Source organism: Marmota monax, unplaced genomic scaffold (genome assembly GCF_021218885.2).
Source record: "Marmota monax isolate L192 unplaced genomic scaffold, Marmota_monax_Labrador192_F-V1.1 WCK01_AAM20220418_F8-fsc00317, whole genome shotgun sequence".
NCBI lineage: Eukaryota > Metazoa > Chordata > Mammalia > Rodentia > Sciuridae > Marmota > Marmota monax.
In genome coordinates this window covers 1056256-1070098 of record NW_026693234.1, presented here as the reverse complement: position 1 = coordinate 1070098, position 13843 = coordinate 1056256, and the positions used below count along the sequence as shown (strand labels likewise).

Below are 13843 nucleotides of genomic sequence, written 5' to 3'. Positions count from 1 at the left end.
AAAACATGTTCACACAAAAACTTGCACACAAATGTTCATGGCAGCATTTTTCAAAATAGCTAAACATGGAAACAATCCAAATGTGCATTGGCTGATAAATGAATAAAAAATGTGGTATTTTCATGATAAGAGTATTATAAAGTACTGGTATACATTACAACATGGATGAACCTTGAAAACATTGCTAGGTCAAAGAATCCAGATACAAAAGTCCTCCTATATGCTTTCATTTATGTGAAATGTCCAAGAATGACAAGTGCACATAGACAAAAAGGAGATTAATGATTGCCAAGGACTGGGAAGGGGAGAAGAGTGATTGCTAATGGGCACAGGGATTTTTTTGGTGGGGGGAGGGATGCTGAAATGTTCTAAAATTAGTGGTGATGATTGCAGTCTTTTTTTTAAAATATTTTTTAGTTGTCAATGGACCTTTATTTTATTTATTTATATGTGGTGCTGAGAAACGAACCCAGTGCCTCACACATACTAGGCAAATGCTTTACCACTGAGCCACCACCCCAGCCTGATTGCAATGTGTTGTAAATATATTTTTTATATATATATATAATTTTTTTTTGGCACCAGGGATTGAACTCAGGGGCACTTAACCACTGAGGCACATCCCCAGCCCTTTTTTGTATTTTATTTAGAGACACGGTCTCACTGAGTTGCTTTGGGCCTTGCTAAGTTGGTGAGGCTGTGATCTTCTGCCTCAGCTTCCCAAGCCGCTGGGATTTAGGCATGCGCCACCATGCCTGGCAATATATTTTTTAAAATACTGAAAAGTACACTCTAAGAGGTTGAATTTTATGGCATGTGAGAAAGATAAGAAACATAAATAATGGTTAGATTTGTTTGATAAGCAGAAACAGATGTGAAATAATGTAAAATTAAAGTTGAAGTGGAAAGTTAGAACCTAGAGAAAAGAATATAAATAATAGCAAATATAATAATCAATATTAATATTTAACCACTATGAATCACTATTAATATTTAAGTTACCAGAATATACATAGATTTCATTACCAAAAAAAGAGAAAATATATTAGTTCCTAATTGGAAATAATATGGGGCTTTATATATGGGTCACTGTCTGCTTTTTATAGTCAGAAAAATATTGTTGCTATTTTGGGGATTGAACCCAGGGGCACTTTAGCACTGAGCTACATCTATAACCCTTTTTATTATTTTAGTTTAAGACAGGGTCTTACTAAGTTGCCCAGGCTGACGTCAAATGTGGAGATACTCCTGCCTTAGCCTCTGAAGTCACTAGGATTACAGGCATGCACCAGCATACCAAATTTTTGTAGTTACTTTTGATAGACTCTTGAAGCCTTTGATAGTTACACTCAATTCTTAGAATTCAGAATACATAGATGGATGAATAAACTACTATTTTTCTTTATCACTTCAACCACTTATTTTTTTAAAGAATTTTATTAAGATATAATTGACATAAGGAATCGCACATATTTAAAGTGAACACCCCTGACCATCATCTCAATTGAGATAATAAACATATCCATCACCCCAAAAATGTTCCTCAGTGCCTATTGATAATTCCTCCCTCTGCTTCTCCCCATGCCACCCCATCTCCAGGCATTCATTGGTCTGCTTTCTGTCATTACAGATGAGTTTGCATTCTGTAATACTTTATATGAATGCAATAATATAGTATGTTCTCTTGTTTTATTTATTTTTTAAAATTCTTTTTAGTTGTTGATAGACTTTTATTTTATTCATTTATTTACATGCAGTGCTGAGAATCGAACCCAGTGCCTCCATATGCAAGACAGGTGCTGTACCACTGAGACACAACCCCAGCCCCTGTTCTCTTGTTTTAGTATAGCTTCTTTTTTAAAAATTTTTTTTAGATGTTGATGGGCCTTAATTTTATTCATTTATTTATATGCGGTGCTGAGAATCGAACCCAGTGCCTCACACATGCTAGGCAAATGATCTACCACTGAGCTACAACCCCAGCCCTTAGTATAACTTCTTTGATACTGATTGATTATTTTGAAATATTTTATCTTTCTGTGGTTGATTCTGTTTTATTGTTAAATAGGATTCCTTTGTGTGAATATACTATAATTTATCCATTCACCTGTTAATGGAATTTAGTTAGTTCCAGTTCTTGGCTATTACAAATATAGCTGCCATGAATAAGTCTTTTACAGATATTTATTTATTGGATAAATGCCTAGGAATCCAATGGCTATGATAGGTATATATTTAATTTTTTAGAAATTGACAAACTGTTTTGTCACCTTTACATTACACCCATAATCAGTGTATGAACATTCCTGTTATTCTCATCAATACTTGATATGATAGGCTGTTTTAGCCTTTTGAATATTAAACAAACAAACAAATTAGGGTTTTAATGTGCATTTCCCAATGATTATTGATGTTGAACATCTTTTTATGTGCTTGTTATCCATGTATCCTTCATAAGGTTTCTGTTCAATTTTTTGTCCTTTTTGAAAATTAAATTGTTTTCTTATTGTTGAGTTTAAAAGTTCTTTTATGTTATAGATTCAAGTACTTTGTCAGATATATGATCTGTAGAGTTTTATCCTTCTCTGCCCATAGCTTGTTATTCTCTAAAGAGTGTGTTTCAAACGGAAGTTCTTAATTTTGAGGAGGTCTAAGATCAGTTTTCTTTCTTTCACAGATTATGCTTGTGGTATGGTATCTAAGAAATATTTACCTAACCTAGGGTCACAAAATTTCTCTTATTTTTTTCTTTTTAAAGTGTTATTGTCTTAAGGTTTACATTTAGGTGTTTGCTTACTTGCTTGCTTGATTTCTTTCTTTCTTTCATGGTGCTTCATGGGAGAGCAGCATGTCATAGCCAAATACATTTATTATAAGATTAAATGACTAAAACTACTTATTCTGTAAACATACCGGTTTTCTGTGTCTTCAGTTCATCTTAATCTATTTAGTTCCCAGCATCTTTTGAAAACCTCTTTTGAATGTGGAGTTATTCATTTCAGAGAATAGCTCTGCTGCATTCCTAATGGCAGTGGAAGGTGTTTAACAGACACTGCTTTGTAGCAGAGATCCATGGCTGCCTTTTTAAAAAAAAAATTATTTTTTAGTTGTAGTTGGACACAATACCTTTATTTTATTTATTTATTGTTACATGGTGCTGAGGATGGAACCCAGGGCCTTGCACGTGCTAGGCAAGTGCTCTACCGCTGAGCCCCAACCCCAGCCCTCCATGGCTGCCTTTTGATGACAAATTGTAAGTCTTCATCAGGACTAAAATATTATCAATCAATCAATCAATCTATCTATCTATATATCAATCTATCCATCTATCTATGTTGGAATGGCCTTCAATTCAGAGGTGTCAGTCCTAGGTGGCCAACTCCATTGCTGTGGACCAGAGATGAGGCACAGCACATTGTGGTGGAAGGGTATGGTAGAGGAAAGCAGTTCAGGACACAACAATCAGGAAGCAGTAGGTCTATGATTCATTTCAAGTTACTTTTTGTATATGGTTCAGGATATGGATCCATGCTCATTTTTTTCACGTATAAGTGTTACATTGTTTTAGCCCCATTTCTTGAAAAGAACATGTTTCACCACCAAATTCCCTTTGCATCTTTATTAAAAATCAGTTGTCCAGCTGGATGAGGTGATCTGTGATCCCAGTGACTGGGGAGGTTGAGGTAGGGAGATCTCAAGTTAGAGGCCTCAAAGTAAAAAAAAAAAAATAGAAAAAGGCTTGGGATGTGGCTTAGTGGTTAAGTGCTCCAGGGTTCAATCCCCCATACTAAAAAAAAAAAAAAAAAAAATCAGTTGTCCATATTTTTGTGATTCTATTTCTGTGTTCTTTATTCTGTTTCATGGATTTATTTGTCTTAATGTTAATATTATACTGTCTTAATGGCTATATATGTCTTTAGATCATTAGTGTTAAGCCTCACATTTTGTTCTTTTTCAAGTTATTTTGTTATCGAAGTCCTTCGCATATGAATTTTAGAATCAGCTTGTCAAGTTTTTTTTTTGAAAAAGACTGTTGGGATTTTGGTTGGAATTTCATTACCTCTGTAGATCATTTTGGAGATACTTGATAACAATATTGAGTCTTCCACCTCATATGCAGAGTATTTCTCTCCTTTTATTTGGGTCTTCTTGAATTTATCTCATCAGTATTTTTTATAGTTTTTAGTATGAGTTTCTCAAATTCTTTTTTTTTTTTAGATTTAGCCCTAGGTGTTTCAGATAGTTCGATTACTATTATATTTTAAAATTTCAATTTCGGGCTGTTAGTCACTAACATATAGAAGAAATACAGTTGATTAATGTGTATTGATCTTGAATTCTACAGCCTGCTAAACTCACTTGTTAGTCTGAATAGCCTTTTTAAATAAAAGTTTCATTGAACTTTCTATATAAATGGTCATGTAGTCTACTAATAAAGACAATTTAACTTCTTCCTTTCTGATATGGATGACTATCATTTCTTTCTTTTTTTTAATTTCATGGGCTAGAACTTTAATACAACATTGAATAGAAATGATGAGAGTGGACATCCTTTACTTACTCCTAATCGTAGATGTCATTATATTTTGGATCTGGAATTTCTCTCAAAGCCTCACTTGTTGAAGGCTTGGTTCCCAGTGCAGCAATGTTCAGAGATGGAGCTTTTAGGAAGTAATTGGATCATGAGGGCTCTGATCCTGTCAACAGATTAATCATTGACGGAAAATATGAGAGGTGGGACCCAGTTGAAGGAAGTGGGTCCCTGAGGCCTGCCCTTCTCCCCAGCTCCCCTCCTCCTGGGCTTCTTGGCCTCTGTAAAATGAGCAGCTCTGCTGTACCATGACTTCTCTGCCAGGATGTTCTGCCCTACTCCAGCCCACAGCAGTGGAGCCACCCCACCATGCACTAAGACTGCTGAAACTGTGTTACAAACGATAGATCATTCTTCCTTTAAGTTGTTTCCTCAGGTATTTTGTAAAAGGAAAGAAAAGCTCATTAACACAGATAGAAAGCATTCCATTTTTTGCCATTATATATTTTATCAGCTGTAGATTTTTTTTTCTAATCAGGCTGAGGAAGTTGTCTTCTATATCTAGTTGAATGAGAGTTTTTATTATTTATTATTATTGTTGTTGTTGTTATTGTTGTTGTAGTATTAGGAGATTGAACCTAAAGACTTGTGCATGCTAAGCTCTATCACTGAGCTACATTCCAAGCCTTTAGTTTTTTTTTTTTTTTTTTTTTTAATTTCAGACAGGATCTCACAAAATTGCCAAGACTGGCCTTGAACTTATGATTTCCCCTTTCCTCAGTCTCCTGAGTAGTTGGTATTACAGGATTGTGTCACTGTGCACTGCAGTTTTTTTTTTTTTAATCAAGAATAGATACTGGATTTGTCATGTGCTTTTTCTGCATCTATTGAGATGATCATATTATTTTTCTTTTAGTTTTTTAAAGTGGTAAATTATACTGATTCAAACATTCAATCAAGTTTACATTCTTGGGATAAACTACTTAGTTATAATGCATTTGTATTTTTTAAAAATAAATTATTCTTAAATTTTAAAACTTAAAATTATTCTTAAATTGTGATAAATATGTATAATAAAATTTATGGTTTGACAATTTTTGAGTGTATAGTTCCAGTAGTAATAAGTGCATTCACACTATTGTACAACCACTACATGATCTACCCACACATTTTTCATCTTGTAAAATAAAACTGTACCATTAAATAATAACTTCCCATTCCTACTCTATCCCCTTGCTTTTTTTTTGAAATGGAAATTTAATTAATTGATTTATTTGCAGTTTTGGGGATTGAACCCAGAGTACTAGGCTTGCTGCCCCCACAATTCTACTTTCTTTCTCTATGAATTTTACCACACCATGTACCTTATGGGAATAAAATAATACAACTGGTCCTTTTGTGTTTGACTTCTTTCACTTAACATAATGGCATCAAAGTTTATCCATGTTGTAGGATAAGCTAGAATTTCCTCCCTTTTTAAGATTGAAATATAATTGATTATTATATTGTATGTACATACCACATTTTATTCATCTATTCATCTGTTGGTGGAAACTTGTGCCACAGCTACCTTTTGGCTTTTGTGAATAATGCTGTTAAATGGATTAGCCTTTTTATATATTGTTGGACTTGAATGACCAAAATTCTGTAAGAATTTTCACGTCTATATAAGGGGTATAGGTCTCTATATATTTTTTCTTGTAATGCCTTTATTTATTTATTTATTTGGTGTTAGAATAGTGTTCTCTTTATAGAATGAGTTGGAAAGTCTTTCTTCCTGTTCAAGGTTTTTAAAAATTTGAAGTGTGTAGGATTGGTATTACTTCTTCCTTAAATGTTTGGTAGAATCTGTCAGTAAAACCATCTGAAACTGGAGTTTTCTTTATGCAACAGCTTTTAACTACAAATTCAATCTCATTGTTAATAGATATAAGGATATTATAGTTTCCTCTTTTTTTTTATTGGACTTTAGTAGTCTGTGTCTTGCAAGAATTTGTCCATTTCATCTAAGTTGGGACCATCAAATTTCTTCCCATGAACTAAATCTGACTTGCTGTTTTTGGTAAAGTTTTATTGGAACACAGACATCCCATTTGTTCATGTATTGTCTGTGGTTATTTTTGTGTTAGAGTAGGAGAGTTAAATAGTTGGAAAAGAGGTGATATCATCTACATAGCCTAAAATATTTATTAACTTGCCTTTTGCAGAAAGTTTTCCAACTTCTGATCTAAGTTTTTAATTTTATTGGTATAAAGTTGCTCACAATATTCTTTTATTATTAATCTTAATATTGGTATAATATGTATTGATGTCACTTTTCACATTTATCATTTTTATTTCATTAATTTCCACTATGATCTTTATTGTTTCCTTTCCTTTGCTTACATTAGGTTTCATTTGCTGTTCCCTTTCTTATTTCTTAAGGTATAAGCTGAGTTCATCAGTTTGAAGAGCTTTCTTTTCTTTTTTTTTTTTGGTAATACTGGGGATTGAACTCAGGATGTTATCACCAGTGCTATGGGAATGTTCTACCACTGAGATACACCCCCAGCCCCACTTTTTTGAAAATTTTGAGACAGAGTCTCATTAAGTTGTCCAGACTAGCCTTGAATTTGGCAATCCTCCTGCCTCAGCTTCCTGAGTAGCTGGGATTACAGGCATGTGCCACCACACCTGACTTTCTTCTTTTCTAATGCAGGTGTTTAGTGGTACAGATGTCTCTCTACTGTTTTAGCAGCATTCCACAATTTTTGATATGCTGTTTTCACAGGGGGGTGGGATCAGGGACATTTTCAAAAAGTACTAGTAATCTCTTAAACTGGGTAGTTAGGTACATGGGTTAATTTGTTTATTTGTACATTTATTCTTTATACCTTATACATACGAATATTCTTTTGAGTATATTCTGAATTTAGCAAGGAACCTTTTTAAAAAGTGTGAGCAGGATATAAGGATATAATCACATTGTGGGTAAACAATTCTTTCAGTGGTTATGTGGAAAGTGAAGTGGAGAAAGGACATAGTAATTTAAAAAAGGATATGCAATAAAGGAAGCAATTGTGTTTGTATAGTTTTGTTTAAAGATAGGTGGTTTTAAAGCAAGTTTGTGATTCAAATAAGTCATAAGTCTTATAAAACTATACAAGAAGATGTAAAAGTAATAACCTGGTTTGAAAATTGATATGTTTAAGAAAAGTTCTTGCCTTAGAAGAGTAAGACCACCTAATTTTTTTCTCAGGTAGTGAGACAGGTAAACTAAAACAGTCCAATGAGGAGAGACTCTTAGTAATGGAGACCTCACTATGGAGACAAGTTATGTCAAACTTGCTTCTTTGGTTAAGGAAAAGCAACACTGAATGTATACTTCTAAAAGATTATACATATTATTAATTAAAATGCCACCCAAATGAGGAACTTGTACACTTTTCCCACAGGTGATTATGTCTAAGGATATTTGATCAAAGAAGAATATTCTGACCTCCAGATACAGAGTAGTCGCCATGAAACTTGGTTGCCATAGATTTGATCTCCAAAAATATTTTTAAACATTTTCCAAATCAACAAAATTTTAACTGTGGTTCATCTACTTAGGATGCCACCCCACTGCTGCCCCCCAAATTATATATATAATCAGAGAGTCAAATCTGGCCACATCACCTGTATTATGGATGTATTTTCACAAGACTAATAGTGAATTACTTTTATATTTGGCGTTAAACTCCTGAAAGGTGAGGATTGCCCACAGTTCCTCTGAATGTGAATTTCTTTGTTGTCCATAAAGAAATCCTTAGTGCCTCACTTATTGACTCATCCTGCCATTTTTTTCTGTGACAAATGTTAAGAGCATGGATGGCTCCAAGCTGAAGTACCCCTCTCGAGACAATAGCAGTTTGGGTTCTGCTCTAATGCAAACAACAAATACTTCATTGAGTCTCAAGAATTTCAACCCAAAAACTCTGCCCAAAGTATCTTGGCCTAAAAAGTTTTCAAATCAGATATTATAATTACCTGCTACTATAAATTATGAATAGCTACCTTTTCCATGTAGTCATAGAAGAATAAGATGAAGGTGAAAGTGAAAAAAAAATCTACAATTTATTTGCCAGAAAATAAAAAATGAAATTAGATATTTATAGCCATTTATCTATACCATGCTTAATTATTATTTTTTAAAAATATTTTTATTAGTTATTGATGGACCTTTATTTTATTTATTTATATGTGGTCCTTAGAATCAAATCCAGTGCTCACCCATGCTAGGCAAGTGCTCTACCACTAAGCCACAACTCCAGCGCTACCATCCTTAATTATTTAATTTCATAATGCTTTGTAGGACAACTAATTACTCAGCTGTGTGATTTATTTGACTTCTGTATATACTTAAAAATATTGTAGGGGTAGGCAAGGTAATAGATCATGTTTGCTTGGCTGATTGCATTTTCCTCTTCCTCTCTTTTCCTATATGGTGTATCTTGCCAATCATTTTTTCCTTGGATAGGTTGTGTGGTTCCAGGGGCTGGTGCAGTTGAAGTGGCAATAGCTGAAGCTCTTGTTAAGCACAAGCACAGTGTAAAGGGAAGAGCTCGTCTTGGAGTCCAAGCTTTTGCTGATGCCTTACTCATTATTCCCAAGGTACAACCATTCTACTGGCCAAATAATAACTGGTTAGATCTAAAGATGTTTAATTGCATATCGTCCATACTGTTGAACAGTTAGCAGAGGAGAAAGACAGGTGCTAATTTGTAAATCCTCACACAGTTTTATATATTTTACACTCAAGCAGGGAAATTTTTGGGTTAATAGCTCAGATCCTTTTAGGAGTTTCATGAAATAGCCAGATTATTCTCTTGGTAGCTTTATCAGCCATTTGTTGGGGACCACCTTGACATGAGCCTGTTTTGGAGTGCGGATGTCTCTCTCCCTTTTACCACAGGTCATGGCTGTCTTCCTGAAGATGAGGGGCAAAAAAGGGCTGCAAATATGCTTTCTTTGGCAAGTGGCTAGGAGAAATTGAGGGACATGTGGCTAGAGGACTAGAGAAAGAATACTATTCTCCTTTTTTCCACATTTAAAAGAATTTTTCAAGAAAGGAAATTAATGGGGTGAGGGAACTCAAGTGTCCTCAGAATTTAGTGTCAGGTGCATAGGGGAAATGCTTAAATAAATAAAAACACTACTAAATAGACAATATTTTGATGTAGTTTAAGGATGGAGTTCTTCAAAAGGAAATGATTACTGTATTGTGGATATATTTTCAAAAGACTAATAGTGAATTAATTTTATATTTGGTGTTAAAATATATATGTAAAGGTATTTAACACATGTATTTATTATTATTTTTATTCATAAAGGTTCTGGCTCAGAATTCTGGTTATGACTTGCAGGAAACACTAGTAAAAATTCAGGCTGAGCATTCAGAATCAAAGCAACTGGTTGGCATAGATTTGAATACAGGTAAGAAACTGAAGAAAAATTAATTGCTTAATAAAGAAAGAAGATATTCTTCATTGATCCAGATCTTATAGTAAGGGGTGGGTGTTTGGGTGAATTTATTACTTAAATATTGGATGCCTCTTTAGATCTCTTAAAACATCCAGAGTCATGAGGGTGTACCGTTTAAATCTAGGAAACTGGATGAGGTCACCTTGGGGGTAAGTGCAGAGAAAGAAGAGAAGAATAATGGATTGAACCTTTGAGTACTCCAACATTAAGAGCTCAGGGAAAAGGAACCATTAGTACAAAAGAAAGAAAAATAGGAGAGTGTGGTGTCCTGGAGGACAAAATACAAGAGGGTGTTATCAGCTGTGTTAAATTCTGCTGCTGGATGAGGCCTGGAAATTGACCACTGGATTTAACAACATGGAGGTCATTGATGACTCTGACAAAAGTAGTATTAAATATTGTCAGACTATACCAATCAACACTGATTGAGTACAGCATAGTATTTAAATGTTTTATTTGAAGCTGGGGTTGTAGCTCAGTGGTAGAGCACTTGCCTATCACTTGCCTACACTGAACCATGAGCAAGGCTCTGAGTTCAATCCCCAGCACTGTTTAAAAAAAAAAAAGAATATATATATATATATATATATATATATATATGTGTGTGTGTGTGTGTGTGTGTATGTTTACTTTGCAGGGGAGTCAATGGTACCAGCAGATACAGGAGTTTGGGATAATTATTGTGTGAAAAAACAACTTCTTCACTCTTGGTAAGTTGGTAGTAACATAAAGAGAAATATCATTAAGTGTATAATTGATAACATTAAAATATTTCTATTATTTTTGTGACCATACAGTGGAAAAATTGTCAAGCATTTGAGAAGGTATGACCCAGTTATTAAAACTAGCTTCTATAATTTTACATTCCCTTTTATATTTTGGTTGTAGCAGTATTAGCTGTAGGAAAGGTTAATCTCACTGTCTGAGGGGGAAAGGAAAGAGCAAACTTTTCTGAAATAGTACCATCTGCATTGTGTGGAAAATCAAACCATGTGCTTAACAATAAGCCTAGTTTTGCAGGAATATAAATCAGTCTTCCACCTTATCAGCGAAGGAGTTGAATTGTGATACAAAGCATGATTTGTATTTATAATAGCTTTGCCTTGTAAAATCTCACACTAACATAATTGAAGGAAAAAGTGCTTCATAGCTGCAGGTTTCTGGGGAAGGATAAGCACAGGGTAGAGGCTTTACTCACTCTCATCTCTTCCCTTAGCACAGTGATTGCCACCAACATTCTCCTGGTTGATGAAATTATGCGAGCTGGGATGTCTTCTCTCAAAGGGTGATGAAATGAAATCCAACTCTTCTGGAAGACAATTCAGGGCATCTGACATTCAACTGTTGTTGGATAGCCTGGGCCATTCTTAATTTTTACAAAATAAATGTAGCTTATATATTATGGTTTAAATCGTCTCAAAGATCATCAAATTATAAAGAGCCCAAGAAATGTTTTCACAGTAAAAGGATATAATGGAAAATTTTTTTTCAGAGTCCTAACTCCTTACTCTGTGTTTTGTAAGCTATTGCAATTTTTATAAAATAGAATCTATTATGATTGTTAGATATTTTGTGATAACTTTTAATTATTCAAATATGCAGCACAGGTTTTAGAATCTAAATCAATTCCCCATTTATCAGAGGGTATAAACGTAGTAAGACAAACTGTTTACTGTCTTGAAAGTCCTTCAGTAAATTCTTGTTGCTACTCTTTCCTTTTATAAATATAGCATCACTTTATGGATTGCATTGATTTACATTACCTGATATTTATTTAATAGATATCTTATATTTTACCTGGCTCTTTTGTGTATTTGATTTTATGTGTGATCAACAACTTAGGTTACTGTGCTAATTCAGATCTGAATATATAATGAAGTACTTTCACCTGAAAAGGTAGATATTGTTAGCATCAATTCTTTAAATAATTGTTTTGGGCTTTGAATGCCTCTGTTTTTTTTGGTTCTTTTTAGTTGTGCATGACAGTAGAATGTATTTTGACATATTACACATACATTGAGTATAATAACTTCCCATTCTTTTTTAAGTTATTTTTTAGTTGTTAATGGACCTTTATTTTTTATTTATTTATATGTGGTATTGAGACTCAAACCCAGTGTCTCACACATACTAGGCAAGCGCTGTACCACTGAGCCACAACCTCAGCCCATAACTTCCCATTCTTGTAGTTGCACATAACGTGGAGTTACACTGATCATGTATTCCTATATTAACATAGGAAAGTTATGTCTGATTCACTCTACTATCTTTCCTCCCATCCCCCTCCCTTCCCTTCATTCCCCTTATATAGGTATTACAGTAATATCTTTCATGTTCCAAACTCTAGAATTAATCTATTATACTTTTTAATTGTTGTTAGGTTCCTTTTGGTTAACTTTTCATGGGTCTAAGGGATTAAAATATGGTAGGTACATTAATGGATCTTTGATCTATTTGTGCATGTAGGTTTCCCCTAGTTTAACACCTATAATTTTATAGTCATTTTTTTTCACTTGAAATGTTGTCAATATCTTTCCAAGTCAATAATTAAACTTCTGAACTGTCTTACGTGGCATTTCATTGTATGGTTACACTTCAATTTATTTTGAAAATAAATCAAACAATATCCTATTTCTATTATAAATTTTATGTTTATAAATAATATAATTCTATTTTTAATTTTTTTATTATAAACAAAGATCTCCTTTTTAAACCTATGCCTTATTCTGTAGTATAGGACTTTTAAAATGGACATACCATGCATATTGCTGGACCTTTTCTATGTAAAATGTTTAAATTAGGAAATATTTAAAATGTAGAAAAAGGAGAGCAAATAATAAACACTTTGTACCCTTTACCTAGCTTTAATCAATAGTAACATTTTGCCATGTTTGTTTTTGATTTTCTTTTTAAGAAATTAAAGTGTGAATGTTAATTAAAGCATCATTTTTAACCACTCATACCCCATCATTTGCTTTTCCTATCCTTTACCCCTAGAGATAATCTTTGACCCCTGTGCATTTTTTTGTTTTTAATATATGTGCAAATATCTGGGACAGTGTAAAGATATTCTTTTTTGGCTTGAAAAGTGTAAGTAGTTATCCTGTAGATATGCTTTTGCTGCTTTTATTTTCCACTTACTTCCACTAGGGGTTGAACCCAGGGCACTCTACCACTGAGTTACATCCCCAGCCCTTTTTATTTTTAATTTTGAGACAAGGTCTCACTGAGTTGCTGAAGCTAGGTTTGAACTCACAATCCTCCTGCTTCAACCTCCCTAGTACCTGGGATTACAGGCATGTATGTGCCTGGCTTGTGTTTTCTTATTCAGCATTTTAGTTCCATTTTGTTTTTAAATTCCCTAAATTAGTCTTATAATAATAATTATTGTTTTATAAAGTCAGTTCCTATTGGGTTTTTCATGTTTATTAATTTCTTTGTTCAATAGTACCTTTCTTGCAACTATTTTCTTCTTTTTGGGCTCACTTTCTGCTTTTGTCAGCTTTTTCGCTGCTGTGACTAGAAGACCTGACAAGAACAATTTTAGCAGAGGACAAGTTTACTTGGGGGGCTCATGGTTTCAGAGGTCTCAGTCCATAGAGAGCCAGCCCCATTCCTTGGGGTTCAAGGTGGGGCAGGACATCAGGGAGGAAGAGTGTAGTGGATGGAAGCATGATGATCAGGAAGGGGGAGAGAAACTCCACTGAGGAGATACAAAATGAATACCCCAAAGGCACGCCCCCCAGTGACCCACCTCCTCCAGCCATACCCTACCTGCCTTCCGTTACCACTCAGTTCATCCCCAATAGG

General features: G+C 34.1%; 1 protein-coding gene across 4 annotated transcripts in view; it reads left to right on the top strand.

Annotated features, from left to right (window-relative positions):
• Positions 1-12995, top strand: part of Cct6b (chaperonin containing TCP1 subunit 6B) — a 53525-nt gene extending 40530 nt beyond the window's left edge. For all 4 annotated transcript variants that reach the window (XM_046456094.2, XM_046456093.2, XM_058583063.1 and 1 more), the window contains 4 exons: positions 9030-9163; positions 9883-9985; positions 10671-10743; positions 11250-12995. In XM_046456094.2, coding sequence (XP_046312050.1) covers positions 9030-9163; positions 9883-9985; positions 10671-10743; positions 11250-11322 — 383 coding nt within the window. In that variant the 3' untranslated portion in view covers positions 11323-12995. The remainder of the gene's footprint in view (positions 1-9029; positions 9164-9882; positions 9986-10670; positions 10744-11249) is intronic.
• The last annotated feature ends 848 nt before the right edge of the window (positions 12996-13843 follow it).